This window comes from Balaenoptera ricei, chromosome 5 (genome assembly GCF_028023285.1).
Source record: "Balaenoptera ricei isolate mBalRic1 chromosome 5, mBalRic1.hap2, whole genome shotgun sequence".
Lineage (NCBI taxonomy): Eukaryota > Metazoa > Chordata > Mammalia > Artiodactyla > Balaenopteridae > Balaenoptera > Balaenoptera ricei.
In genome coordinates, this window is record NC_082643.1 from 140968524 (window position 1) to 140995713 (window position 27190).

Genomic DNA, 27190 nt, shown 5'->3' on the forward strand with positions numbered 1-27190 from the left:
GAGTGATTTTAAACCATTTACAGAACTAACTAAATGGGTCCCAAGAAGCGGGCAGTCAGCTGAGCGCACGAAGGCCACGCCATCCAGGCGCAGGGCAGCAGTGACCCAGAGGGGACAGCGGGGGCCCTGCAGAGGGCGCCACGTGGTGGGGCCTGGCCGGGTCCCCCGTGGTTGGGGACATGCGTTTGGCTGGGACACATCGTCGTCACCGGGCCGCCGCCTCCAGGGAAGCCGCGGGCAGGTCGCATCCCAGGACCGGAGACTGCTCGCCAGACGCCGCCTCAGGTCCACCTGGAGCCGCCCGACACCTGTCCAGGCGGCACCTCCCGCCGGCCTGGGGACCAGAGCAGGTGTCGGAGGAGCGCCCCGGAACCGTCCCCCCGCCCCCACCCCCGCCCCGGGCCCGGGCAGCGCGCCCACCCTCGGCTCGGAGCCTGACCGCCGGGACGCAGCAGAGGTGCCGCGGGGCCGCTCCCTCGAGCCGTCGGGTCGCGTCGCAGTCCGGCCGCCTCACCGCGGGGTCCCCTTCCGCCTCTGCTCCAGCGCCGGCAGCCGCTCCTCCCGGGCCTGCGCGTGCCGGGCCCCCGCCCTGTGCGCCGCCTCTGTGGCCACGATGTCGATCTGCGCGTAGCGGGAAGCACCGGCCCCTGCGAGCAGCCCCAGGTGAGCCGGCGGGGCCGCACCCACCCCGCGCACCGGCCAGGGCCTGAGCGCCAGCTTCGGGGCTGTGACGGGGGTGCCCGCGAGCCCCTGGCCCAGGGCCGATGCGCCCGGGGCTCAAGGCCGCTGCGGACCCACCTCGGATGCCCGCGCCGGCCTCCTGGAGCTGCAGGCCTAAGTAGTGCAGCTGCTTCGTGGGGGAAGGGCTGGCGGGGACGTTCACATATGTGGGCCCCTCACTGCACGGCCTCTCGGGTCCTGCGGGGAGAGGGGCTGTGAGTCCCCAGGCGGTGGCCGAGGCTGAGCTGACCCCCTGGACTGTTCGGGAAAGAGCTCCCCGCTGCCCACCCCTCACGCGTCCCGCCCTCCTCCTCTCCAGGGCCTGGGGAGCCTCCCTGACTCCCCCGTTTTCCCGGCCATCTTTTCCCACCCCACCCACGTCCCTCCCTGACCGGGGTGCCCCTGCCCCCCACAGCGGGCTGACCAGGGATGCCCCCTATGGCCCGCTGGACACACGTCTATCTTCAGCCCCTGGCCGCCCACCCTCAAACACCCCTCCCGGCCACTTCCTCCTTGGCTCCCGGGTGCCCTGCCCCTCCCAGGCAGGATGCCCCGGCCCTGTCCACGCCCCGCCCCTCCCCCCCGGCTGTCCTCCCGGCTCACCCCATCTGCTTCAGGGACCCTCTTTGGACCGGTGAGTCCCCACAGAGCATCGTTCCCTGAGCGCAGGCCCACACTTCCATCCACTGTGACACCTCCTCCAGGGTGGCCCCAGGCACTTCAAGTCCCCTGCCCCATCCAAGAAACTGCCCCCTGCCTCCCGCATTTCCTAGAAGTCGATGGTTTCACTCAGCAAACGCCAACAGGGCTCAGGGCAGGTGCGACAGCAGCAGGGGTGGGGACCCAGAGTGCCTGGACGCACACCCGATCCACCTTTCCCCACCTGCCCGAGAGCTCGGCCTGTTGGAAGGGCCCCGGGGTCCCACAGGGAAGGGCCCCGGGGTCCCACAGGGAAGGGCCCCGGTGTCCCACAGGGAAGGGCCCCGGGGTCCCACAGGGAAGGGCCCCGGGGTCCCACAGGGAAGGGCCCCGGCTGCAGGAGCCCAGGGTCAAGACCCTGCAGGGCCGTTCACCGGCAGCCGAACCACATGGGGTGGGGAGCCAGAGCCATACCAGAGGGCAAGAGCCCAGTTCCTCCCCCCTCCCTGAGGGCTCCACCTCACGGCACAGCCAGGCCTAGGGACTAGCACAAGTCCACCTGGCCAGCTCCCGGCCCCAAGGGATTCAGGGGCTGGGATTCTGGTGGGGTGGGATGTGGGGGGAGTGGGATTCCGGGAGGGAGGATTCAGGAGGGGGGTGGGATTCCGGGAGGGAGGATTCAGGAGGGGGGTGGGATTCCGGGAGGGAGGATTCAGGAGGGGGGTGGGATTCAGGTAGGGGGTGAAGCTCCCACAGGACAGCCTGTCTCTGGCCACCTGCCCACAGGCCCGGGGGAGCTGAGCCCTGGAGGGTCCTGGCTCTGCCGGCGCCGGGCACTAGAGAGCCAACCAGCCCAAGGGGCCTCAGTGGGCAGACCCTACCCCACTCGCTGCCATGTCCTGGCACAGGGCACCACTGCGGGCACCACCTTCTGGAGGCCCGCACCTGCACAGAAACCTGTCACCTCGTCCCTTTACTGCCCCAGCAAGGCCAGAGGGGGTCCTACTTGCTCAGTGGGGAGACTGAGGCCAGAGAGACCCTGTGTTCCCAAGTCAGCCAGCCTGGTGGGAACGGCCAAAGCTGGGGGTGGGGACAGCAGCCAGAGCGGGCTGTACCCGGGGCTGACCTGCGGCGACAGGGAGGGAAGGAGGAAGGCTTCTGCTGGACACAGACCCTCTCCCGTGTAACCCGAGATGACAGGCAGAGGTGCCCAGGGAGGCACCTAGACCGGGGGCCCAGGGGAAATCTGGGCAGGCTGCCTGGAGAAGAGGGTACACACTGAGGGATGAAGCTGGGGAGCGGGGGGGCGGGAAGGCCTGCTTGAAGCTGGGAGAGCCCATCAGGGGCTGAGACGGGGTCTGAGGGGAGTCTAGGAAGGAGGCCCGGCCTCCTGAAAGCTGAAAGGAGGGCTGTGGCGTGACCTGAGGTCACGTGGACAAGCTCCCCGTGACTCAGCAGCTAGCTTTAGGGCTGGCTCCGCATTTTCCACAGTGGAAGCAGGAGGCGGGGTGGACGGTTCTGGGCAGCCCAGCATCTCCAGGGTCACACTGGGCAGCACAGCAAGGCTGCTCCGTCCCGCCCTGGCCTCTAACAGCGTCTGCGGGGGCAGGGGCGCCCCCTCTGGCGGCTGCTCCCCAGCCCTGGCTCCCCCAGGCTCCCCTTTACCTCCCATCTCCCTCCCTGATCCTTCAGACTGAGCCTCCTGCCAGCATCTCGGGAGCTGTCTCGAATACCCTCTGGGCCAAGCAGAGATCGGGTGGGTCTGTCCTGACCTCTCCCTGGCCACAGGGCAGACCCGGCCCGTCCACACTGGGTGTCATCACCGCTCTCTGGCCACGCTGTCCTGGGTCTGATTCACCTCTGCTCCCACCAGACCCAGGGCCCCTCCTCCCCCAGGCCCCCCACCCCAGAGGAAAGGTTCCTTGTCCTCCGGTACATCCTGACGCCTGTCCCGTGCCTGTTCCCTGGAACACGCACTCTGGGTAAAAGGGGGAGTGGGGGGGTGGACAGCAGGCAGGAGGCATCCAGGGCCATCTGGGCAGGATGCCCGCTGCCCAGTGTCATCAGGGAGTGGTCCTCAGGGCCCCATCCTGAGCCAGGGAACCCTAGGCTGGCCGGCATGGGGCTTTCCTGTGGCCCCTGTCTGACCCTGCATGCCCATGGCCTTGCCCTTTCCCTCCTGCGCCCTCCACTCTGGACGGGCCTGGCCCTTGCTTGGCCCACAGGGTCCAGCCCCAAACCGGCACCACGCGCCTCTGAAGAGGAAATAAAAAGACCCCGGCCCAGGCTGGAGGTGGCCTCTACTCCACCGAGAAAATGAGGCACAGAGCAGACCCCCGACCTCCAGCCACGCCACCCGAGGCCAACCTCCCCCGACTGGCAGCCTCTCCCAGCTTCCCAGGCCTTCCCCTGGGTCAGAGCCAGCATCTGCCCAGCCGTCACCTCTTAACGGGGCTTCTCCAAGGGGACCCCGCGTCTCCCCCTGGCTCCCTGCCTGGGCTTCCTCCCACCAAGGTCACCAATGCCCCTGCCCATTCCTGGGTCCCCGGACTATCATCACCTCTGTTCTCTGTCACCTGGAGGACAAGTTTCCCTCTTAAAGGCTGCGGCTCCAGGCCAGTGCTGACCCTGCCCGCTCTGACCACGCACCGTCCTGGGCAGGCTGGCCACACTCGGCCACGTTGTCCTCGACTCGCTGCCTGGCCCCACCCCACCCCAGCCAGGGCTCACCCCGGCTACACACTGCCGCCCTGCTGTCCACTGTCACCCCTCCCTGCTGTCACCCTCCTCCCACGGATCCCCCGCTGTCCTATCTGGCACAGACTTTCTGGCTGGGCCGTGACTGCGGCCACTGTGACCCCACGTCCCTTGTCCCGAGGCTGTGCCAAAGCCAAGGCCTACCTGAGTGCATCACCGGGAGCCCAGGGGGTGAGGCAGCAGCTCCCTAGACGAAGGAGAACACATGTCAGTCTGTCCATCCAGCTCCCGCTCACCCTGCACCCAGCCCAAGAGCCAGCATGCTACCCAAGAGCCACAAGGGGCCACCTGCCGGGGAGAACAGCCAGGGGCCCAACTCCTCTCCAGGGGTCCCTGCCCACCCTGACACCCACAAACCCACGTGGGACGAGGCGTCGGCAGCTCGGGCCTCCAGGACAGATCTGGCCTGGCTGCTCTTGTCGGTGTCAGTGGCTGTGTGTCACACGCTGCCAGCTGTGTGGCAGGGTTTGTAGCCGTGAGATGCACGAGGGCTGTCACGTCACCCGCCCCTGGCCCCGGGCACTGCCGGCCTGCTCTAAGCAGGGCACCGCAGTTGAGCCACTCCTGGGGGCCCCATGAGATGGGTCAAGCCCCCCAGACTGCAGGGTGGCCACTTTGAGGTGCCTGATTGGAGGTGCAGAAAGACTCCGAGAAGGAAGAGGGTTTGGGGGCTTCAGAGCTGGGGGCAGTGTCTGCCGGCAGATTGGGAGGAAGGGACGGTGGCCCACTGCTGGCACATTCACTGCTGCCTGAGCCTCCATCTCCCAAACCCAGTAGGAGATGGGCCAGCCAGGGCCGGGGGCACCTGACAGGAAAGGGTCCAGCATCCCCGGCGCTTCTGAGGAGGGCAGCCCGGCAGTGGGGTCTCATGGGGGGCTGCGGGCTGGAATAGGGGTGCAGAAGCTTGACCTGCTCTCTGGGAGGTCAAAGGTGCTGCCCAAACTCAGGACACAGCACCTCGACCCTGGTCCCGGCCAGGCTGCTGGGCACCTGGGCTGGCCTAACCCATCACCTTGTGTAAAGGCGCCCGGGCAGGCTTGGGGACTTGGGGAGGGTGTGTCTGACCTCCAACACCTGGGACAAGAGCCGACTGCCCTCAGGAGCCCCCATCACTAACTGCTCAGAGCCCCACCCACAGACGGCACCTGCTTTGCCGGCGGCGATTCCTAGCGTCAGACCCAAAGGACGAAACCACGTGCTGTGGGAGATGAGCAAACGCGGTGCCTCCTGTCCCCTCCCCCTGGGGGCCAGGGCCAGGTGGCGGCAGGGGGGTGCACGGGGCCGGGGGAGGCGAGGACTCCTCTCTGGTTGCCCCCAGCCCTGCCATTGCTGGCACCTGAGAAGCCCCCTCACACCGCCCACCCCACCCCAGGGAGGGGGAGTGAAGCTGGTGGCCCCAGGAGTGCAGAAGCAGGTGTTCCAGCCAAGGGCACGAGGCCCACCCCGTGAGCTCCGGAAAGATAGGGGACGAGGCCGAAAGCTTCCTGCGGGGCTATCCTGGCGGCCCACCTGGCCGCACCCGGTGAGAGGCTCCGTGCCCCTGGGCCGCCCTGGGCTGCAGGGGAAACTGAGGCACACTCTCTTGGGGGCTAGGCCCTCCTCCTGAGCCGCCCCATGGCCTCCCCAAAGGGCTGTGGCGGTCAGTGGCCACTCCCATGGAGGGCCCCTCCCTCCTCTGGGCCCAGGCCCCTGGCCACGCCCCCTCCAGCCCCGAGCCTGTCCCCTCCGACCGACCGCGCCTGAGTCCTCACCTGGGCGGCCCACACTCCACCCCTCCCGCCGCGCCCCTCACATGGCTCTTCCCTGAAGTCCCGGCCATCGACCTCGGTCCAGGAGACCAGAGCTCACAGCCAGGGCGCCCGCACGGGCCAGGGGCAGGCAAAACGCCCAGCTCCAGCCCTCCCTGGCTTCACATGGAGGGCAAGTCCCTCGGCCGCTGGGGCCTCCACCTGCCCTGGTGGAGAGAGGGCCGTCTGCAGGCAGGGCCCGTGGGAGCGCAGCGGGGCTGGGCCTGGAAGACGAGGGCTCCGGCCGGAGCGGGCCGCCCAGGCCTCCAGGGCCGCTCCCCACAGCCCGCAGCACCAGCACCTCCCAGGTTCTTTCTTTTGCAACAAGGCTGGTGGGTCCCTCTGGGGAGGCGACAGGAGCGGTGTGTCGAGCCCCGTTGACAGGCAGCCACCGAGCACTTACATACAACAATTCACCAGGCCCCTCGGGGCCCAGGCAGGCAAGACTGTCATCCTATCTATGCAGGAGGCTCAGACAGGGGTAGTGAGTTGCTTGGGGCCACCCAGCCAGCGGGCAGGGCCCCAGCTCGGCCCCCAAAGCCTGCCTTTCCCTCCACTGCAGTGTTGCAGGAGCCTGGCCAGAACCCCGGTCCTCAGGGCCCGCAGGGACCTGGGCCCCCGGCTCTCTAACAGGGTGGTGAACAGGGTGAAATGGGTGGGACAGGGTGGGATGTGGCCTCCCGGGATGTGCAGGGGGGCCCTGATGGGGTCCCTGGAGCTCTGCCGCCCACGCAGGGAAGACTAGGGGTGGGGAGGGCGCTCCAAGCTCAGAGCCAGGACCCTCACTGGCCCAGGAGGTAGGGTGTCCACCCTCACTGGACACAGGGAGCTGCCTGCATGAGCCTAAGGGACCACTGAGGACCGCACTGTGGTCTCCAGTGAACGTGTGCACACACATCACACAGGCCACACACGTGCGTGGGCACGCATACACCTGGCACCCAAGCACAGATCACACCACACATGTAACACACGTGCACACAGGATGTGCACACGCCACACACAAGTGCATGCAAATGCACACACGCACGTGCACGCCATGACACACACATGCACACTGCATGTCACACGTGTGTGCGCGTCTCACGCACAGAACACATGCATGCAAATGAAAGCACACATCACACACTGGCACACACACCACACACACATGCACAAGGCCTGTGTGCTGTTTGAGGCTGCTCTCCTTGTTCACGCCTCCGACGTGTTCAGGCTTAAGGCTGAACAGACAGGCGAGGCCTCTCCCTGCTCTGTGACCCACGGGCCAAGGGAGGCCGAGCCCCTGGATTTCAGAGACAGTTAAAGGCCCCACTGGGAGGGCCAGGGTGGGAGGTGGACAGAGCTGGCCACATGGAAAAGGACAAGACGATAAGAAAAAAACAATTTTATTTCCAGTTTAAGAATGTATTACAGTGTCAGGTTTTAAAAATGTGAAGAGCAACAAACGGCTTCAGCCAACAGTGAAGGTACAAAGCGAAACAGTTAACAGGTGAGCTGTGTGCGGGACGCAGCCGGCCGGAGCCCAGATCGGACGGACACGGGCCTCGCCTTCCACGGCGGCGTCTGGAATCGTAGCGCGAATGGACAAACCAGGCCACGCAGCCAAAATCCATGCAGGCGAGCAGGCCGACCACGGAGGGCGTGGAAGAAGCACGACGCCCGGAGGCGACCCACCGGCAGTGCCTGGGGCCCCTGAATGCGAACGGACGGTCCGAGCCCTGCATCCTCTGGTCCTGACCACCAGCCCTTGGCTCAGCCAGGGGGGCGGAGGGGGGCGCCCGCTGCCCGCGCTGTCCCGGGGCTCCTGGCAAGTGACCCCGACCCTGCCCTTCCCCCTGGAGCGCGCAGGTTCAGGAAGCGGCGGCTGTGAGTGAGCCGTCGGGGTCCCGGGGTCCCGAGAGCCAGACCCGCACCAGTCCCCGGCTGCCTCCTGGGCCTCAGCGACCCCCCAAAGGACAGACCACCTGTGCACGCAAGCAGGTGAAGCCCCTCGGACACACAACGCAACGCGCAGGGAGGTTAGTCTCAGGCTCCTGTGTGACTTGGGCACCTGGTCCTTGGGCTCTGCTGCCCCCACCCGGCCCCCCACCAGCCCCCCACCTTCCAGAACGCACTTCCAGCTGCGTCCGCGGCCCTCCCTGCAGGCTGGCCCCCCAGGCCGCCCCACCGAGCCCGGTCCCGGCTGCCCCACGGCACGAGGGCAGCCCCACGAGGGCACCACCCACCCCGCAGCCGCCGCCCTCAGGGAGGGGCATTTACCTTCAGTCCTCCGCAGACGGGACACGCGGAAAAGAGAGCCGGAGGGGGCCCCGCGTGGGGGGCGCCCACTTCCCAGGGCTCGCCTGGCCCCGACGGGGCCTCTGTCGCCTGTCCCCGCCGTCGCTCGCCCAGCCAGCCGGAGGGACACCCCGCCGACGGCCGGCCGCCCGAGTCCCCGGCGGCTCCGTCGCTGGCGCTGCCCTGTGTGGCGGGGGGCTGGTCCCGGGCCGCCTGGCGCACGCTGCGGGGCGTGTCGTAGTGCGGCCGCGGCGCCGCGGGCACCTGGTACTCGGCCGCCCCGGGCGCGCAGGCGCACAGGCTGCGCTCGGGCGCCCCGCCTCCCGGCAGGCTGAGCAGGGAGCCCAGCTCGTCGGCCCCGCGCCACACGTCCAGGCTGCTGCCTGCGAAGGACGAGAAGCTGCCCGAGTAGGAGGAGTGGCTGCCCGTGGCGATGCCGCTGTCCGAGGAGCTCTGGCGGCCGACCTCCTGCAGCTGCCGTGGCCGCAGCGGCCTGGGGGGTGGCCTCGAGGCACCCGCTGCGGCCTCCCCGGGGGCCTGGGCGGCCGCCAGCCCAAGACCCTCCGGCGACGCGCCCGCCGAGGACGGGGACGGCTCTGGCCACGGCGCGAGCCGGCTGCTGGCGCTGACGTCCGAGTGGCTGGCCTCTGACGACGAGCTGGACAGGCTGCGGTCGTCCCCTGAGCGGAGAGTCGGGGGCTGAGACTCCTTTGGGGCTCGGCTGCCCGGGGTGGGCTGGGGAGCCTCGGTGGGAGCTGACGTCTAGTCCCCGCACGCCCCCGCCCTGCTGAGGGCCTGCGCTCTCTAGTCTCCAGTCGCCACCCTGGGACGGCTCACCCACGCCCTGCCTGGACCTCCACGCCCAGCGTCACCCAGGACGGCCCCTTCGCCCACACCAATCCCCTCCCTGCCGTCCCCCTGGGAACCAGACGTGAGCCCCTCCTCCAGGAAGGTGGTGGCCCGTGCACACCTGAGCCCCCGGCTCTAGGGGCCTGGACGGAGAGGCCGCCGTCCCCACTCTGCACCCATGGGACTGGCGACAATCGCACAGGAGAGAGGGCCCGCAGAGCTCCCCCGCCTCTGGCCCAGGAGACCCCGGTGCAGCCCCCCACCCCCCAACCCCCGGGAGCTGCAGCGTCCCCTCGAGGGGCTGCCGGCCCTTTCCGTCCGTCTCCCCGCGAACCGCAGCAGCTGAGGGGCCTCGCTCCCAGCAGCCAGCACCCCTGAGCCTTCTGTGTGGGCACAGACGGTGAAGCCACAGCCTCACCAGGCCACACCCCGGTGGCTGGGAAGGAATTCAAACCCAACCCGCCAGCCAGCACCCACGGCGGCGGCACCATGCTTACAGTCAGCATCCAAGCCGGAGCGAGAGAACGAATGGACGAACAGAGGGAGGGGCATGAATGAACGAACAGGAGCTGGGAGGTTGCCTTAAAGGGGCAGCCCCGGCCCCAGGGCCGCTGGCCCTCCCTCACGGCCCAGGCCATGGCCCTACCTGCGCTGCCCGGCCAGCCGGAGTGGGAGAGGAGGCTGAGCCGCTTCTCCAGCTGCAGGGTTTCCAGGGCCTCCTGGGCCACTCGCTCCTCCGCGGCAGGGCCCCCGGGGCTCAGGTCTGCAGCAGAGAGGACAGTCAGCCAGGAGGCGGCCCCAGCCCTGTCCCCGCGGCCCACCCACTGCTCAGGACATCACAGTTACCCCAGCACTGCCAGGGCCGTGTGGACCTCGGTCCAGTCGCAACACCACGACACAGCCCCTGGGAGCCCCAGCTCCTCCCCATGCCAGCACCCCAGCTGCCAGACACCAAGCTCAGGCAACCCAAACCACCCCCGTCCAGGTCCCCGGCCATCATCCTGTGTCCTGGGCCCAAGGACAGCCCCCCCGACCACCAGCAGATGTCCCGTGCCCCAAAGCGGGCAGTCCCTGCAGGGGGTCAGGACACTGGCACACCCTCCTGCTGCTGGTGAGGCAGCAGGGCGCTGGCACTGGACGAATTCACAGCCCCACCACTCGCCCTCCCTGAACCTCACAGCCATGACTACAAAATGTGGGAGCAGAGACAGTGCACGCCACGCGCCATGGGACCAAGGTGGGAATGCACAGGACACGCCTGGGGCAGGGTGGACCCCGGAACTCTAACTTCTCCCCTTCCCCCTCCCCACTGTATGTGAGGCAGGTCCTGCCTCTGGTCCTTGGTGTCCAAGTGGGTCTGACCGAGCAGCGGTCAGCTTGAGAAGACACCCCCAAATCTCAGAGTGTTAAGGCTGCTGACCCAGTGGAGGCCACATCTCAAGAGTCCCCAAAGATCACAGGCTTCAACACGACGCCGGCCAGGCTCAGCGAGCAGGGACCCACCAGCCCCGTCCACACCCTTGCCGTCCACACCCGCCCCATCCACGCCAGCCCCCTTCTGATCCCGGCCACCCACACCACTACCTGCGGCTGCAATGCAGGAAGCCGCCAGCAGAGGGCGCTGCCGCACCACCCAGCAGAGCCCGGGCGGCGAGGCTCTGGTCACAGGAGCTGCCTCCTTCCTCCCCACCCCGCCCCCCCGGGGCCCGCTTGGGGGGTTGCGGGGCTGAGGGGCCCACGCTGGGAGAAAGGGGACCTGGCACGTCGCCAGCCCCTGCCTCCCTAGGAGGTCCATCTGCCCCCGACCCGGCTATGGTGCCCATGCAAGGAGGCCACGGATGTGAGCTCACTGACCACCTGATGCCCAGCCACAGGTCTTGGTCTCCCACCTGGACGAGGGGACAAGCACTGCCTCACTGGGGCGAGGGGAGTATCGGTGACCCTGGGTACCACCCACCCGGAGGGCCTCGGTCAAAGGAAGCTGCGATGACAAGGACCAGCCTTTGTCCCTCCCATGGCCTCGGGGAGGGCAGACCTCACCCTGTGGGAGGAAGTGCCCAGGTAGCGTGGCCCTCCGCGGTCCAGCGCCATCCCTGGTCCAGGACTCTTGAAGAGCAGTGTCCCAGCCGCAGCCAGGGAAGTGGGAGAGAAGACCAGGCCAGCTCATGCAGCCCTGGCACCTACCAACCCGATGCGCTGAGACCCCAGCTCACAAGGCAACTTCCAGCCCGAACTCTGGCTCCCACGGAGCCAGTCCTGACCTCAGCGACCTCAGGCGAGGGCCCCGCCCAGGTCTGGGAGACGGGCCGGCTCGGAAGGTCTTCGGGGTCTCGGGCTCGGGCCTCTTCCTGGTCCACCTGGTGCAGCTACAGTAACTGTCCCAACAGGAAGCCTCGGCCTCTGAGCGTCCCAGCAGCTCAGACGCCGTGGAGGAGGGGCTGTGCGGGTGCAAACGCCCCCGGGAGCCCGAGATCAAGCAGCCCACCTGACCCTCCCGCCAGGCCAGGCTCCCCACCTCCGGCACCCACCTGGGAGAACAGGCCGCAGCCCAAAGGGGCCCTTGGTCGGGGAGATGCCGCGGACGATGCAGTCGAACAGGAAACTGATCTGCTCTCCCTCGGCCGAGGACAGGAAGAAGACCCCAGCCCCTGCAGAGGGAGGACAGACCCTGGTGTCAGCCTGGCCAGAGCTCGGGTCGGTGGGGCCCCTGCAGGGTGGGCTCAGGGCCGCTGGGCGGGGATTGCCCACAGAAGCCTGAGCCAACCCGTGAGACCTCCCCCCCCCCCCCCCCCCCCCCCCCCCCGAGCACCGCGGCGATGTCCCCTCGGCACTGTGGTGACGTGAGCCATCCGGGAGGCTCAGCCACACCCCGGCTCTCCCAGGCCTGAGGGCACCATCCCGGCCCGAGTCCCAGCTGCACGGCATGAGCAAGGTGGGAGAGGGCGTCCTGCCCGCTGGTCCCGGCCGTTAGCCATCTCTCGTCTCCCGGGCTGGTGTGAGGAGCTGGGGTGACTTCTGGAGGATGGGGGTCATGGAGGAGGCCGAGGAGGCAGCCCCTCCCTCTGGCCCGCGCTCCTTTGAGGGGTGGGCGGCCAGTGCACATCCAGGAGGGCAGCTGCGAGACCTGGTGTCCTCACCCGGGCTGTGGTGAGGGGGAGCTGGCAAAACACAGGCGGTGCCACCTGCCCTGCAGACGAAGCAGCCTGGCCCACTCAAAGCCCCTTCCCTCTTCCCGGGCTCGTTTTCTGGGTGGGGGGCACTGGAGCCCCTGGTACGCAGTGGCAGGGCTGAGACCCAGCCTCGGGGCTCCCACTCACAGAGGTGATAAAAGACACGTTTACGTACTGAGATACGGGAAAGTCATCGTGGCTTATACACGAGTTCACTTGAATTCAATGCTAACTAAATAGCCTATTTGTGGTCTATCAAATTGTACATCTGCTTTAATTATTAGAGAAAAGGGCACGTCCACCCGCAGTAAAGACGGTCCATGTTAAACATAAAGATTAAATAAATGCCCCTCCTCCTGGGCACCAACGCTGCTCCTCCTTCGACGGTAAGCCTCCCTCCCAGGTGCCAAGGCCACGCTGACTCGCTGTGTACGCGCTGGTCTGCTTTTTTATTTTTATTATTTTTTGAAACCTTGAAGAAATGTCACCCTGACTTCTTTGATGTTCTTTGTTCTGACAAGATATAAAACTGTGCTGAAAGCCCTGCTTTTCCGGAGTCGTCTGGGAAGCAGGTTGTCGGGCTAGTCCTCAGTTTGGCTCTGATAAAACTCTTTTCTATTCTTATCATTGATGGTTTATTGATTATTTGCATTGACAGAGGGGAGGCCCGGCTGGGATCCCAGCCAAGGGGGCTCGGGCGGAGGGGGCACGTGGGCCTGCAAGATGCCAGGGGCGGAGAGCGGCCGCAGGGCCCTGCGCTGGGCCGGAGCCCCGCCAGCGTGAATGAAGTCCCGGCCGAGTGAATGGGGACACCGGGTCACGGGGGCTGGACGCCCGGCGTGGTGTCACCACACAAGAATCCCTCGGTGCCTCGCCCTCCTCCCTCTGCCCGGAGAGAGGCCTGCTCCCTCTGGAAGGAGGGTGCCCGGGGGAGACGGGGAAGCGGCACACTAAAACCGTCCCGGTCACGCTCGCCGGCACCAAATCCCAGGGACCCGGGCCAGTCCCACACGTGGCGAGGCCGCCGTGCCCCTGGGCAGCCACCAGGGCCCAAACCGGTGACGCGCCTGCTCAAGAGGTGAGGAAGCGGACGCCCAGAGAGAGGCCATGTCCTGGCACCACGGAGCGTCTGACCAGAAGCAGAGCCAGGCCCACCCTGGGGGTCCCCAGGGGCACCCACGAGGCTCGCTGCCCGGAGGGGCTGGGTTGGCGGGTGGTCCCTCCCAACCTAGAACTCGAGCCCGGGACCTTAGCCGATGGCAGGTGGGCGGGGAGGAGGCCCCGTCCCGGCCACCCCTGCTCCCCGGGGCCAGGCCTCTAATCCGGAGCTTACGGTCAGCTGGCAGAGGCCTCGGCACAGTCAGTCCCCCGACTATAAAAAACCACATTACGGGGGGAGCGGAGCCGGTGGCATTCCACGGGCGTCTGTGAGCTCCCGAGCCTGAGCCGGCCGCCACCCAGCGTCCGCGGCGGCTCCAGGGACTCCTGTGGGGGGACATGCATCTCTGACGGCCCGCCTGAGCCTCACGACCAAGGGACAAGGCCTCCCGGACCCAGCGGCGACCTCTTGCTGCCCCGTGGCTCCCCTCCCCACCCCAGGCTTTGGGGGCAACAAGCTCCCTAAGTGTGCCCGGCCCGCCTGCCACACCTCCCCCGGGGTGGCCATCCCCCTCCACGACTCCCCTCAGTCACCCGTAACACCCCTTCGCCTGTTGAGACTCTGCTCGGGGAACATGGCCTTTCCTGACCCCTGACCCGTGACGGTTCACCCGGTGATGCTTTCAGGGGACACCTCCTCTGGGGCAGACCCCGCGACCCTTTACCTCCTGGGTCTGATGCTGTCCCGGCCGCCAGGCCCAGCAACTTGAGGCAGGACCACTTCTGAGTCGTCCGCAGTCCCCTGTGTCTAACCCAGGGCCAGGCGCCCACGAGACCCCCGCGCTCAGTGTGGATGGAAAGGGGGGCGTGGAGGCAGCCAGGCCCCCTCCCCTCCCCAGGGAAGGGCTCCCCGCATTTCTTGTTTGCTTGTCTGTTTTGGGGGAGGGGAGGCAAGCTAGGGCCTGGACCCGTTTTGCCACGTTGTACCGGTGTGGTCACTGTCACGACGCCCCCCCTGCCTCCTCTCATCCGCGTCCGTGAAGCCTCCACCCCGAGGCGGGGCCGCTCCCCTCTCCCGGGGTCTGCGCCACAGGAAGTAACCGAGGGACGCTCCTTCAGGTTTGGGGCCGAGGCCTTAGGGGCTGGAGACCCCCACGTTTGCTCTCTTGGAACCAGCCACCCTGTGAGAAAGCCGGCTGTCCTGCTGGAGGGCGAGGCCCCGGAGGAGAACTGAGGCGTCCCGGCCAACAGCCAGCACCCGGGCCCCAGGCCATACCTGAGGCCACCCACCAAACGCCACTGCCCGAGTGACCCCAGTGCACCATGTGGCTGGCGCAGAGAGAGCCCTGAGGGCCCTGCCCAGACCACTGACCCACAGAATCGCAAGCCATGAAACAGCACTAAGTTTGGGGTGTCTGTCCCGCAGCAATAAATAACACGGGAAATTAACAGACGGAGGAGAGAGTCCTGCGGAGCAGGAAACAGCCGCCTGCGGGTTCACGGACACAGGCGCTGTGGATCCTCAGGGATGCAGCAAAACTCGCCCACGTTATAAATATCTCCAGTGGAAAAGCATCGTGTTCAACTCAAAGATTCTCCAGCCGTGAGAAAGAAAAGCCTTCCTTCAAACGCTCAATGAGCCCAGTTAGATCCCGGCCGATTCCCATCTGAAGTTAGTCTTTAATCTCCAGTGTCCAGACCTTTGTCACTGGACCCTATTAAGAGCTCAGTCCCCAACTCCTCAGAGAACAAGCATTCCACCCTTTGCTGACAAAGACCCCACGGTGAAGTCCAGTCGAGGACAGAGTCTGAAGGCGTTGGAGGACTTTCCTGCCAAGAAGGTTCTAGAAAGCTCAAGTCCAGACAGCACTGATTATCAGTCAGAAAGTTGGCACAGCTAACTGAGCCCCTTGGGATATTATTTTGCAGAGAGTTTCCTAATAGAGTAAAACATCTAGTAATTAATGCTTCATTTGTCTCTGCCCTTATTTGGGGAGAAAGAAGCAAAGTTCAATGAAATAAGTTCATTCGAAATGAAGTTTTAAATTTCACCTGTTCATTTCATACCCACTAGGAGGACTACTATTTAAACAACAAAGAAAAAGAAAACTAAAACGAAACCGAAAACAAGTGCCGGTGAGGATGTCAAGAAACTGGGCCCTTCGTACACCGTTGGTGGGAATGTAAAATGGGGCAGTCGTGTGGAAAACAGTGTGGCAGATCCTCAAAAAATTAAACAGAGAACCACCATCTGATCCAGCAATTCTACTTCTGGGCACACACCCAAAAGAATTAGAAGTAAGGTCTTGATGAGATATTTGCATACCCATGTCCATAGCAGCATTCATTCACAATAGCTAAAATGCGGAAGCAATCCAAGTGTCCATCGACAGATGGATGGAGAAACAGAATGTGGTCCATCCATACGGTGGAATCTGATTCAGCCTTAAAAAGGAAGGGAATTCCTGCTACACCTGCTACAACGTGGATGAACCCTGAGGACACTACGCTGAGTGAAACAAGCCGGTCACAAAAGGACAAATCCTGCATGATGCCATTTATAGGAGGTCCCTAGAGTCATCAAACTCAGAGACAGAAAGTAGACTAAAGGGTGCAGGGCTGGGCGGGGAGAGGGGATGCGGAGAGAGTGTTTAATGGGGACAGGGCTCGGGAAGATGAAAAGATTCTGGGGATGGTGGTGGTGATGGGGGCAGAACCATGTGCGTGAATGGGCTCACTGCCACTGAACTACATGCTAAAAGTGGTTTAATATAGTACATTTTGTGTTATGTGTATTTTGCCACAGTAAAACAAAAACAAACAACAACTCCTCCGGGAAGCAGGCTCTGTCCCATCCTCGAGCGAGCCGTCTCCCCACCCTCTTCAGCCCGTCCCATCCCCATCCGGGCAGGAGGCAGCCACGAAGTGCAGGCACCTCACATCCTCACGGCCGCTGCTAAATGCCAGCCGCCTGCCCCAACAACACCGCCTGCACACACAGCGGGCATCTCCCGTTTGGAGATGTGGGATGAGGCTCGCATGCCATCACGTCCAGATGGTCCCAAGAGGCCACCCTGCAGGTCCCCAAGGACAGGAGGACACACGGGGCCTGCTTTTCTGCCTAGGAGGAAACAGACTGAAGCAAAACACCCCAAAAAGGAATCCCCGAGTCTGCTGGGAGCTGAAAAGTGTCTGGTCCTGCCCCACTTAACCCCAGTGCCAGGCAGGCGCTGGGCTGGTTGGCAGGACAGCAGGGCACGCGGTGTGGAGTCAGGTCCCCCCAGGGCCAGGCCTCGGCTCCACCACACTCAGACGGACAGGCCAGGGCAACTCATGGACAGCTCCGTGCCTCAGTTTCCCTGTCTGTAAAATGGCGATGTGCACACACCACATAGGGTTGGTGTGAGGACCTAGTACCCCACAAAGTATGGGGCCCTGCAGGGGGGTCTCTTGGGGTGACTATCACCCCAGCCCCATCTCTCCCTGGCCCTGTGCAATTGAGGCCTCCCTGGACACCCTGAGTGTCACCTCCCTGGACCATCCCCGTGTGCAAATGCCATAGTGGAGTACAAAAGGGTGACAGATTCCGGGCCCAACTCCCACCCCCAGAGCAGAGACTTCGGGGCAGAGGGCTGAAATCAACCACAAACGTGTCAGAAATGTGACAGGGGCCCTAGACCCCAAGGGGAGACTCAACCTCCAAGTATAAACCTGAACAGGTTCTTGACGGGGCCTCTGCACGGGCTGCAACCCTGCGCCTGGGACGCCTGCCCCACCCCTATGGGCAAAGCACTGGACCGCTCAGCCCAGGCCCACCCTGCTGGGACCCTCGCCTCACCTCGCCCTCCTCCCCGCCCACCCCAGGCTGGCCCTCCCTCCCTGCCCCTCTCACTCACCGCCTTAACATTCCTGAACCCACAGGCCCTGCCCACCCGCCCAGCTGCTGCCCACAGCAGGACCCTGCCTCAGCGGGACCACATCTCGCACCCACTCACGGCCCCTGCCTCCATCCCGTCTGCACCCTGGGGCCACAGTTATAGCCCTCAACACAGATCTGTGGGTGGCACCATCCTGCTCTAGCACTTTTCATGGCTCCCTGCTACCCTGGGAACACAGTGCAAGCTCTGGTCCAGATTCCTCCTCTTACCTCACCTCTGCCACCCCGCACACACTGTTCCCGTCACCCAGCCGCGCTTAATGTACGGCTGGAGCACCTTTTCTCTTCCCCCCAGCCCTCCCTACCTTCGGCGGCTGGACCAACTCCTATTCACCCTGCAGAGGCCCCACTCAGGTTCACCTCCAGAGGGCCTCCCCAACGCTCCCGGGCTGGGGTCTGTGGCCCTCCCCGGCTCCCCTCGTGCCCCCGAGGATTCTAAACGCCTTGTGTCCTCTCACGTAGGCTGAGTCTTCCCAGCCGTGTGCTCCCAGCTCCAACCCCTCACCCAGTGCAGGCCACAGAGAAGCCTCTGAACACATTCCCTCCTCCCCAAGATTCCTGGGCTTCAAGACCAGGGCTCCAGCAGTTCCAGCGAGACCAGCATTTGGACCACAAAGGCCCAAAAGAGGCACTTAAGGGCTTCTCAGAGCGGGACAGGCGTAGCAAGACGGTCCCTCCCTAGTTCAGAGCTTCATCCTCTACTCACATATAAGAATCATTTAAAACTGCTCACTGCACCCCAAGGGGCTGACAGGATGGCCTGGACCCCGAGGAGCCGGGAGAAGGAGAGGGGAACAGGCTGCACAGACTCAGGGGCCGGCCTTGGACTCCCGCCCTCCACCACCTGCTGAATTCCTCCGCATCCGAGGACCCCGATCCTTGTGTCCGCAGCCGGCTCCTATGGATGTGGAAATGCCCTTGAAGTGCCCTTGACAGGACCTGCCAATGTAAAGGACGGGGACTTCCTCGGGGGTCCCTCATCCTAGAAACTTCCATTCATGCTTAGGCCCTGTTCAAATGCCCCCTGGCCCTCTCCAAAGCCCTCCCTGGGCTCCAGACCCCAGACAGACCCCCCCCCTCTCCCGGGCCCACCATTCTCCCTGCCTGCTGAGTCTGTTGGTGGGGAAGGGCCCCCAAATCTCTGTGCCACCCTCACCAGCATGCCCTGCCCCTGGCCTGCAGCCCTAAACACACACAGCGGGCCGTGACCACCCCAGAGACAGAGAATCGGGCCACGCTGGGGGACCTCAAGCTCCCGGCCACCAAGCCCAACCCCCGTCCGAATAATCTGAACAGGCTGCCGTCCGTGTGGAGGCCACACAGAGGACACGTCCACCCACGCGGTACCCAGAGCCACACGGAGCCCCCCGCACACCTGCCAGGTCCTGGTCACACCTGCCCGACCCCTCCTCCACACTCTCCAGGGCCCTCTCCTGACATCCAGTCACCGACGTCTCAGGATGGGTGAAGGGGGCCAGGGTCGAGTTACTGCTCTCTGGAGTGGTCTGAGGCTGAGGGCCCGGGGGATGTGGCTTGGGGGGCCCAGGGTCCAGGCTGGGACCTGCCCCAGGGGAGAAGATGTTGATTCCTTACATCCAGAACCCTCCAGGGCCTTCTGGTGACTCTAACCCCCTCTGTCCCGGTGCCCACAGACTCATCGAGATCTGAATGCTGGCGCCTTCACAGGTCAGGTGACCCCTGTCACGGGCTGAACGGTGGCCGCAAAGCACAGGTTCACATCCTGGAGCCTATGACTGTGGCCTTATTTGGAAAAGGGTCTCTGCAGGCGTGCTCAAGTGAAGGCTCTCAGACAGACCATCCCGGAGTGTGCGGTGGCCTTAAACCCAACGACTGGTGTCCTACAGAGACGCCCCATGATGCCGGGGCAGAGACGGGAGAGACGCGGCCACAAGCCCGGGAACACCTGGCCCCCCCGGGAGCTGGGATAGGCAGGGAAGACCCTCCCCTGGAGCCCCCGAGGGAGGTCGGCCCTTCCCCAACTTTGACTTTGAACGAAACGGGGAAGGAACAAATTTGTGTTGTTCTAAGGCCCCGGTTTGTGGTCATTTGCTACATGGCCCCAGGACGCTAACTCACACCCCTTCCCGGACCTGAACTAGCCGCCCTCCTCCCAGGACAGCCTGGGTCCTGAGCGGCCTGGCGCTCTGACCACACGCACAGCGGTGCACCGTCCCCTCCCACCCAGCCCTGCATCGAGTCCGGTAACAGCCTAAAAACTGGCTTAAACCAGCAGAGCGGCGGCAAGCTTGTCCCGGGAAGAGAACGGAGCTCAGTGGGACCTGCCGGGGGCAGAGGGTCGGGACGGGCTGTCCTAGCCACCCACCACCGTGTTGGGTCACTGTTGACTGCGTGGGTTTGGCCAGGGGCCTCCAGACAGCCTGGAGGGGAGATGAGGATGCCCAAGAGGGACTCTCTCTCGGTCCAGGGTCCCTCAGCGGGAGAATGTCCGGCCTGCAGCCTGCAGGTCAAGGCAGATCCGCCCGGGTTTGTGGACGGAGCTAACTCAAGGCCTCGGGCAGAAGCACCAGGGCGGCCCCGTCACCGTTCACACTGGGGACCCAGGGAAGGCACAGCGGCTCGAGGTTCAGCTTCTGCCCTCGCAGGAAGCGCTGCTCCGATGCCTGGAATTGTTGACGATCGCAGAAGGAGCCCACCCACCCCAAGAGTCGGAATTTTCAACTCTGAGGCCTCAGGGGAAAAATATCCAGAGGGCTCTATTACATTATGTCCGGGCAAATAAAACGGTCTCCAAGGAACCGGTCGTCCTGGCCTGCCCCCGCTCGAGGGCACACGCCAGCACCAACCCCAGGTCTGAACCCCAGTCACAAGCCAACTTGTCTGAGCCTCAGCGCTCAGGGATTCCACAGTTCCAGCCAGGACGCTGGTCGCTCCCCCCACCCTGCCCAGGGTGCCCCCAGCAGCTCCAGGGCCCCACATGGAGGAGATATCGGAAGGGAAGGGCCGCCACGTGCCAAGTACGCTGTGACCTGCGGCTCCCGGCCAGCCACGCAAGGGAGGGAAACGAAGCTGGGCCAGGGTCCCCTGCACCACCCGCTGCTGTCACCTCTAATGTACCAAAGACGAGGTGGCCCAGGGCTTGTCCAGCAGAAAGGACTCTGGCCAATGTCCCGTGCGCCCTTCCACAACAGCCCAGGCAGGCAGGCCCTTCCACAACAGCCCAGGCAGGCAGGCCAACAGCTGTGCTCACCCCTCGTTCCTGCTCAAAAACTCCAGGTGGGAAATGCACAGGCCCAGCCGCGGTCAAGGCCCTTCGGACGCTGGCTGCGGCCACCCCACCAGCTCCAGGGCCACTGCGCCAAACTGCCCGCCCCAGAGGCCCACCTACGCCTCCGCTACATCCCCCCTCCCTGCCTCTCTTTGCCTCTCCAAGCTTTTAACCTCCCCCAAGCCCAGGACCAGGGAGCATCATACAATGCAGTGGCTATAGACACCTTGCTGCCTTGAGCAGGAACTTGGCCCTCACCTGCTTGTTCACCTGTTTGCTCAGCGCCTTTGAAGCTCACATCTTGTCCCCTCAAAGGCAGGGCCCTGCGGGCTGCCCGGCTGGGCCGGATCAGCCTGTCCCACCTCACACACCCCCTGCGGAATGAGGGGGCCAGATGCCCAGCACGCAGCACACGTGTCCTCTGTCCAGAGAAATCCGGGCATGACCGGGGCCCCAGAGCCAGGTGGACCCCCATCCTGGCCATACCGAGAGTGTGCCAAACCCTGCAGTAGGCCCCTGCCATCTTCGTCCTCTCATGAGGCTGCAGGTGGTAGAGAAGGGGGCGGTTAACGCCCCTTTACGGCGGTGGGGAGGTGGAGAGAGGTCGCCCCCGGCTTAGAGCCTCCATCCACCCTGCACACGAGGGAGGGGCCAATGATCCCCCTGACCAGGGTCCCGGCTGAACGGAGGTGGGGATGCACAGCCCACAGCCCAGCACACTGACCGTGGCCCTCGAGGCCGCCCAGCTGCTCAGCAGGAGGCACTCGGCCGGCCGCGAGCCCGGGGAGGCCACGCAGATAGGCTCGGCCCCTCTGGAGAGGAGGGAAGGGACTTCTCGCTCCCCGCGGTGACAGCAGGTCCACAGCGGCCCCCAACTCGGAGAATAGCAGGCTGGGGGCACTGGAACATCCCCCACTCCCACCACGCCCCTCCCGGCCTGGAGGCCAGCTCCCTGGAGCTCGGACACCACCTCGGCCCTGGGGACCCCTGCCTCACTGCTGCGCCCTCGCATTCGGCCCCCACCTGTGACGTCCGGCCTGGGAGGGCCGAGGGAGCTGGCGGGTCCACTATGGAGTTTCTCAGCACATCCTCAATAAATGCATCTATTCTTCTTCTTCCCCTTTTCTTTTTTAAAGCCAACCTGAGCTGCTCTGACGCTCTGTGACCTGGGACGTAGGCCCATGAGCTGCCTCCGGGTGACCCCTGCAGGGGCTTCCTGCGGGAGGGCCCTCCTCTCAGCCTCCAAGCACCCACCCTCCAACAGCAAGAACAGAGACAGCTGAGGGTCTGGGCTCGACGTTAAAAGACATAACCCTGCCGTGTCCCCGAGAGGCCAGCTGCAAGCAGGAGGGTTGGCTCTCAACCACAGTCGGGCCGGGAAGCCGGGAGGTCTGGGGCTGCCCGCGGCCCAGGGTCCCCACGGCCCACATACTTACAGTACCCACACCTGGTCCCTCCTTCAAAGATGAACCCGCTGGGCACGGCCCCATAGCGCCGGAGGTCCGACAGCTTCCACTGCCCCGTGACAGCCGGAGGGACGTCCCTGGCCACGACGAGGATGTCATTGCAGAGGTGCAGGGTGGCGGGTCCGCTCTCCAGCTTGGTGCCGGGAGCCACGGTCACGTGGAACCTGTGCACTGAGGGCGGGGCAGGGGCGAGAGGGCATCGCTGGGGCAGAGGCGGGGGAGGGGCACGCAGCATCCCAGGGTCGGCTCAGAGGGCAGGTCTGCCCCGCCCCGCCTCCCAGCGCAGCGTCCAGCCCCGAGGTGGCTACACTCACCTCTCCCATCCTCAGGGGCCCCCTCCCCATCCTAACTTGGCCCCGGCGAGCTCCAGTAAAAGCTCACATGCGACTCCTGGTAGGTCCGCGGCCTCAGGACTCCTGTTCACAGCACCTCCTCTGAGAACCCACGCCAAGGGTAGCTGCTGTGGTCCCATTTCAAAGATGGGGAAATGGAGGCCCAGGAGGCCCAGCCTCCCGTTGGTCCGTGGAGAGTCTAAGGTCTGCCTCACAGCCCAGCCTGACCGCAGGGACACTCGAGAAACCGTGGACCCCCTTCCCTCTCCAGTTAGGGGTTCTCCCTGGCGCCGAGCAGGACAACTTGCTCCCCGAGATCTCATCCACTACCTCAGCTCGGCGCTTTGCCCCCGAAGCCCCTCAGGAGGACGGTCTTCCCTCCCCAGATGGCTCCCACCTCGGAAGAGGGTGCACCCCGGAGTAGCCGGGCCCAGGAGTAGACAGCGGCCTACCCACCCGTGCCCACCAGCCTCATCTCCAACCCAGAGGGGCCCAGTCCCAGCTCCACCTCCTCCTCCCTGAGCCCCACCCAAGCCCCTGCAGTGGGGCGTCGAGGGGCTCCTAGGCAAGGAAGCGCTGAGGGCCTGCTCTGCCCGGCCCAAGGAGGCTGGGGGTCACCGACCCCATCAGTGTCCTGGTGATTTCTGTCAAGGTGCCGAGACAGGGTGCCAGCTGCCTCTGTGCAAGGGCCCTGCCTGCCCCGTAGCAGAAAAGGAGCCGTGCCCTGAGCCAGGCTGAACTGGCGGGAACCCCCAACCGCAGAACTTTCTGGAAAGGCGCGGCTCTTCCCTTCTGCCACTGCATCCCCTCACTGAGCCGTCCACACGTCCCCAGACTAGGGGACCACTCTGGGGGCACCCGGAGGTGGGAGGGGCCGCAGCCCCCTAGCCGGGCTGGGCCGGGGTGAGGTGAGCAAGGCCCTTACCTGGGCACAAAACAGTGGCCAAGATCACTGACATTTTAATGATTATTTAAACAACAAAAATTAATGCAAAGAGCCCACGGTGAGCGAAGCAGCAAATGCGTAAATCGAGACCAGGCTGGCTGTGGCGCTGGGGCAGCTGAGGACGGGAATGTCTGAGCGTGGCTCTGAGCCCAACTTCACTCTAAATTCTGACGCTTTGTTCGTCACGGGCTTTTGGCTTTAATTTTGAATTTTCAAAATATGGTGTTAAAATATCACGGGTTTCGAGATAAATTAGGACGTGGGGATTAAAATATACACACTACTATATATAGAATGGTTAAACAACAAGGACCTACTGTATAGCACAGAGAACTATACTCATTATCTGTAATAAATTATAATGGAAAAGAATATGGAAAAGAATATACGTATATGTGTGTAACTGAACCACTTTGCTGGACACCTGAAATTAACACAGCATTGCAAATTAACTGTACTTCAATTTTAAAAAATTTTTTAAAAAATATCATGGGTTCTGATGGCTCAGCTGGGGGCCCGCCCGCCTCTGCTCACATAGCCGGGTGGGCAGCGGGGCTGAGAGGTGGGCAGCGGGGCTGAGAGGTGGGCAGCGGGGCTGAGGGGTGGGCTGGGTCCTCCCCATCTCCCAAGCACACTCCCCGCACCCCGCTACTCCCCTAGAGGGACACGCGGGGGATGGCACTCCCGACACCGCACCGCCCCTCCTGCCCCGGCTCTGGGCTCAGGCAGCCGCCCGCTGGGGCTAAAAGCTCTAGTTCAGATGAAGGGGGTCAAGTTAGGGAGCTCAGGAGGGGCCAGCCCCCCAGCCCCCCGCCCCAATTGCGGCCGAGCGGAGGGCGCTCAGCAAGCACTGAGCTCCGTGGCCTGGAGCCGTGTCCCGGCCTCTGCAGCCCGTCGGTGAGGCCCGCGGGACGCTTCAGGACAGAGGCCGGGCCCTCGGAGCCCTGCACCGGTGTCACTCACCCTCACCCAGCGCGTGGCGGATCCGGGCGTCCCAGGCGCACATGGCCTCCCGGCTGTCGAAGCCCAGCATGATGGCCTGCGACAGGCAGACGATGGCCAGTGTGTGGGCCAGGCCCTCGTAGGGCAGGCCGGGCTCCAGGCCGCAGATGTCCTCCAGCGCGAGGCTGCTGCGCTCCCGCATCCCTCTGGCTCGCTCTGCCCTGTCCTTGTAGGCCAGCATCAGCAGGCAGTCTGCGGAGGGCGCGGGGGACCGTCAGGCATGCCGGCCCAGTGCAGCTACCGCCCGGGTCCCCGGCATCCCCTCGCCCGAGAGCCTGGGCCCCAGGCACGGCCCCGGGCAATTCCCCGGCCACCCTGCACCTCCACCTCCTCGTGTGCAAGAGGGTGACCCCACCCGCGGGCCCCGGGCCACACAGCGGAAGTGGGCTCAGAACACTCCCTGGCTGGCCCGCCCACCTGACCCTGGCCCCCAGCCAGGGCCTCCACCCTGCCCCAGACCCTGGGGCCACAGGGGCCACACTCAGGCTGCTGGCAGGACAGCACAGAGCCTGCCCGGGGACTCAGGCCTCCCGCCTCGGCCCTGCAAGGGTGGCTTCCTGCCGCACCCAGACCCACTTCACCTCCTGGATTTCTCCGTTTCCAGGGTGTGACCCGGACTCCAGCGCTGGGGTCCCTCTGCCAGACCCAACACGAGCCACCCCCGAGACCCTGCAGGCGACGTGCCTGAGTCTGTCTCAAGTTCCCATTTCCCTCAACACCCTAATCGCTGCGCTGGTATCCCCGCCGCTCCTGGCCGCCTGTGTGGCCCTGGCGAACCGCCCGAGATCAGAGGACAAGCGTCCCTCCTAAGCACGTCCACCCCAGCCGCCGCCCGGTCTCTGATGAGGGTGAGGAGTCCGGGGCCTAATGTAAACACCTAAACACTGAAGTGTCAGACAGCCCTGAGCCCCGCACCGGAGCTCTCGACGATCAAGCCCCCTCACCGGGGCAGGAGGGGACAGAGGGGCGGGCGCAGGAGGACGTCGTGGGATGGAGCGATGAACTGCTTCCCCCCGCCCAACCCCCGAAGCCTGGAAAAGCAGCCCCACAGACCCAAGTGACAACCAGATCCCAACGAGCTTGACTCAAGACTCATCTTTGCCACCAGACGGAGAACAAGGGTGGTGCCTCCTGCCTGTTTGCCATCAAACCACAGTCACAGCCCCTTCCTTATGAAGGCAGAGGGCGGACAGTCTGTCCCGGCCACCCACCTCTGCCGCCGGGCGTGAAAGCAGCCCCAGGCAGTACACAGACCAGCCTGGGTGACTGGGCTCCGACACGCCTGTATTTACAAAATCCGGGGATTGTGATGGGGGAGCTTCACTTCCTATCTGAGACCCTGTTTGTAGTGTTTGAAATGCTTATGTCAGAAAAAAGCAAAGATGTTCTCATTTTGAGGGAAACAAACAAAACCCCAGAACCCACAAAAACCCATCTGCCCACCCAAGGGTTCCAGCGTGTTCTCTCCCGAGCATGGCTCCCTTAGGAAACTCGTGGCCCAGCCCGGAGAGAAATTAGTCACACACGTGGCATGAAGGGCATGTGTTGTTATGGAAGCGTTCCCTGATGTGTCACCAGAGGCCCAAGAGGTAAAAGCCTGGGGAGGCGATGAGCACAGAAGGACCCCCAGTAAAAATGTGTGTGGACAAAGGGAAGCCACTGAGGCAGCTAGGGAAGGGACCACGGGCGTGAGGACAGCCCTGCCAGCCACACGGGCTGCCACACCCCCAGACACGCCGACCGCCTCCTGCCACTCCTCTCCCCAGCGAAGGCCGGCATCTCTCGGTGGCTTTTCTAGGTAGCTGTCTGCCCCCTGTCTATTTCCTGTCTCCCCACTCCCCACCCTGGAAGGTGAGCTCTTGAAGGCAGGCCCTCTTCTGCTGGAGAAGTGACAGCCCCATCACCTGGCACAGATGAGGGTGAGGGCCTCTGTCACAGGAAAGACCACTCGCTTTAGTTGTGGCCTTAACAGCAAGGCAGGGCCAGACTGTCACCCCTTTGCTCTAGGAGTTACGCTCCCAGTGATATAGCCAAGAGCAAGGTCCATAACCCTTTCTGTGAAGAGTCAGACAGTAACTGTTTTTGGCTACGTGGACCATGCAGCCTCTGTCACAACTACTGAACTGCGAAAGTAGCCACAGACCACACGTAAGTGAATGGCTGTGTTCCAATAAAACTTTATAACAGAAACAAGCAGCGGGCCGGCTTCGGCTCAGGGCCCTGGTTTGCCGACTCGTGGTCTAGAGTCTAGTTTGCTACGAGCCCCTGTGTCGCCCCATAGCTTCTCACGTTCCTCAGATGCCTCCTGTTGCCAAGCAGGTCTTGCCACCCTGGACGCCTGCACTTGCAAGGCTGGTTTGGGGACCTACATGCAAGAGCCAACATGTGTCCCCGAGACCCTTTTCCCTGGGCCGGTCTAATCTTTCTGGATACTGGCTCTATCTGAAATGCAGCTCACATCCTACTCCTTACAGAGATCTGAGAATCAATGCATACCCTCGCCCATCTGCAGTGGGGTGAATGGGGGCCCCCCAAAAGACATGTCCATGTCCTGGCCCCCCCAAATCTGCAAACATGACCTTATTTGGAGAAAGGGTCTTTGCAGATGTGAACAAGGTAAGGATCTCAAAATGAGTCACCCAGGATTATCCACGTGGCCCTAAATCTAAAGACGAGTGTCTTGGGACTTTCCTGGTGGCGCAGTGGTTGAGAATCCGCCTGCCAATGCACGGGACATGGGTTTGAGCCCTGGTTCGGGAGGATCCCACATGCCGCGGAGGAACTAAGCCCACGACCCACAACTACTGAGCCCACGTGCCACAACTACTGAAGCCCGCGCGCCTAGAGCCCGTGCTCCGCAACAAGAGACGCCACCGCAATGAGAAGCCCGCGCACCGCCACGAAGAGTAGCCCCCGCTCGCCACAACTAGAGAAAAGCCCGCGCGCAGCAATGAAGACCTGAC

The 27190-nt window shown here is 64.3% G+C and overlaps 1 protein-coding gene across 10 annotated transcripts in view; it reads right to left on the minus strand.

Annotated features, from left to right (window-relative positions):
* The window catches only part of DOK7 (docking protein 7), a 34509-nt gene continuing 7319 nt past the window's right edge, over nt 1-27190 (minus strand). For 5 of the 10 annotated variants that reach the window (XM_059923675.1, XM_059923674.1, XM_059923673.1 and 2 more), the window contains 9 exons: nt 24189-24419; nt 21918-22118; nt 11558-11677; nt 9676-9792; nt 8163-8860; nt 4261-4303; nt 799-918; nt 421-621; nt 1-334 (listed from right to left, as the gene is read on the minus strand). In XM_059923675.1, coding sequence (XP_059779658.1) covers nt 282-334; nt 421-621; nt 799-918; nt 4261-4303; nt 8163-8860; nt 9676-9792; nt 11558-11677; nt 21918-22118; nt 24189-24419 — 1784 coding nt within the window. In that variant the 3' untranslated portion in view covers nt 1-281. Of the gene's footprint in view, nt 335-420; nt 648-798; nt 919-4260; nt 4304-7271; nt 7596-8162; nt 8861-9675; nt 9793-11557; nt 11678-21917; nt 22119-24188; nt 24420-27190 lie in introns of those variants that run through there. The other 5 variants (XM_059923683.1, XM_059923678.1, XM_059923682.1 and 2 more) reach the window with 5 other exon arrangements.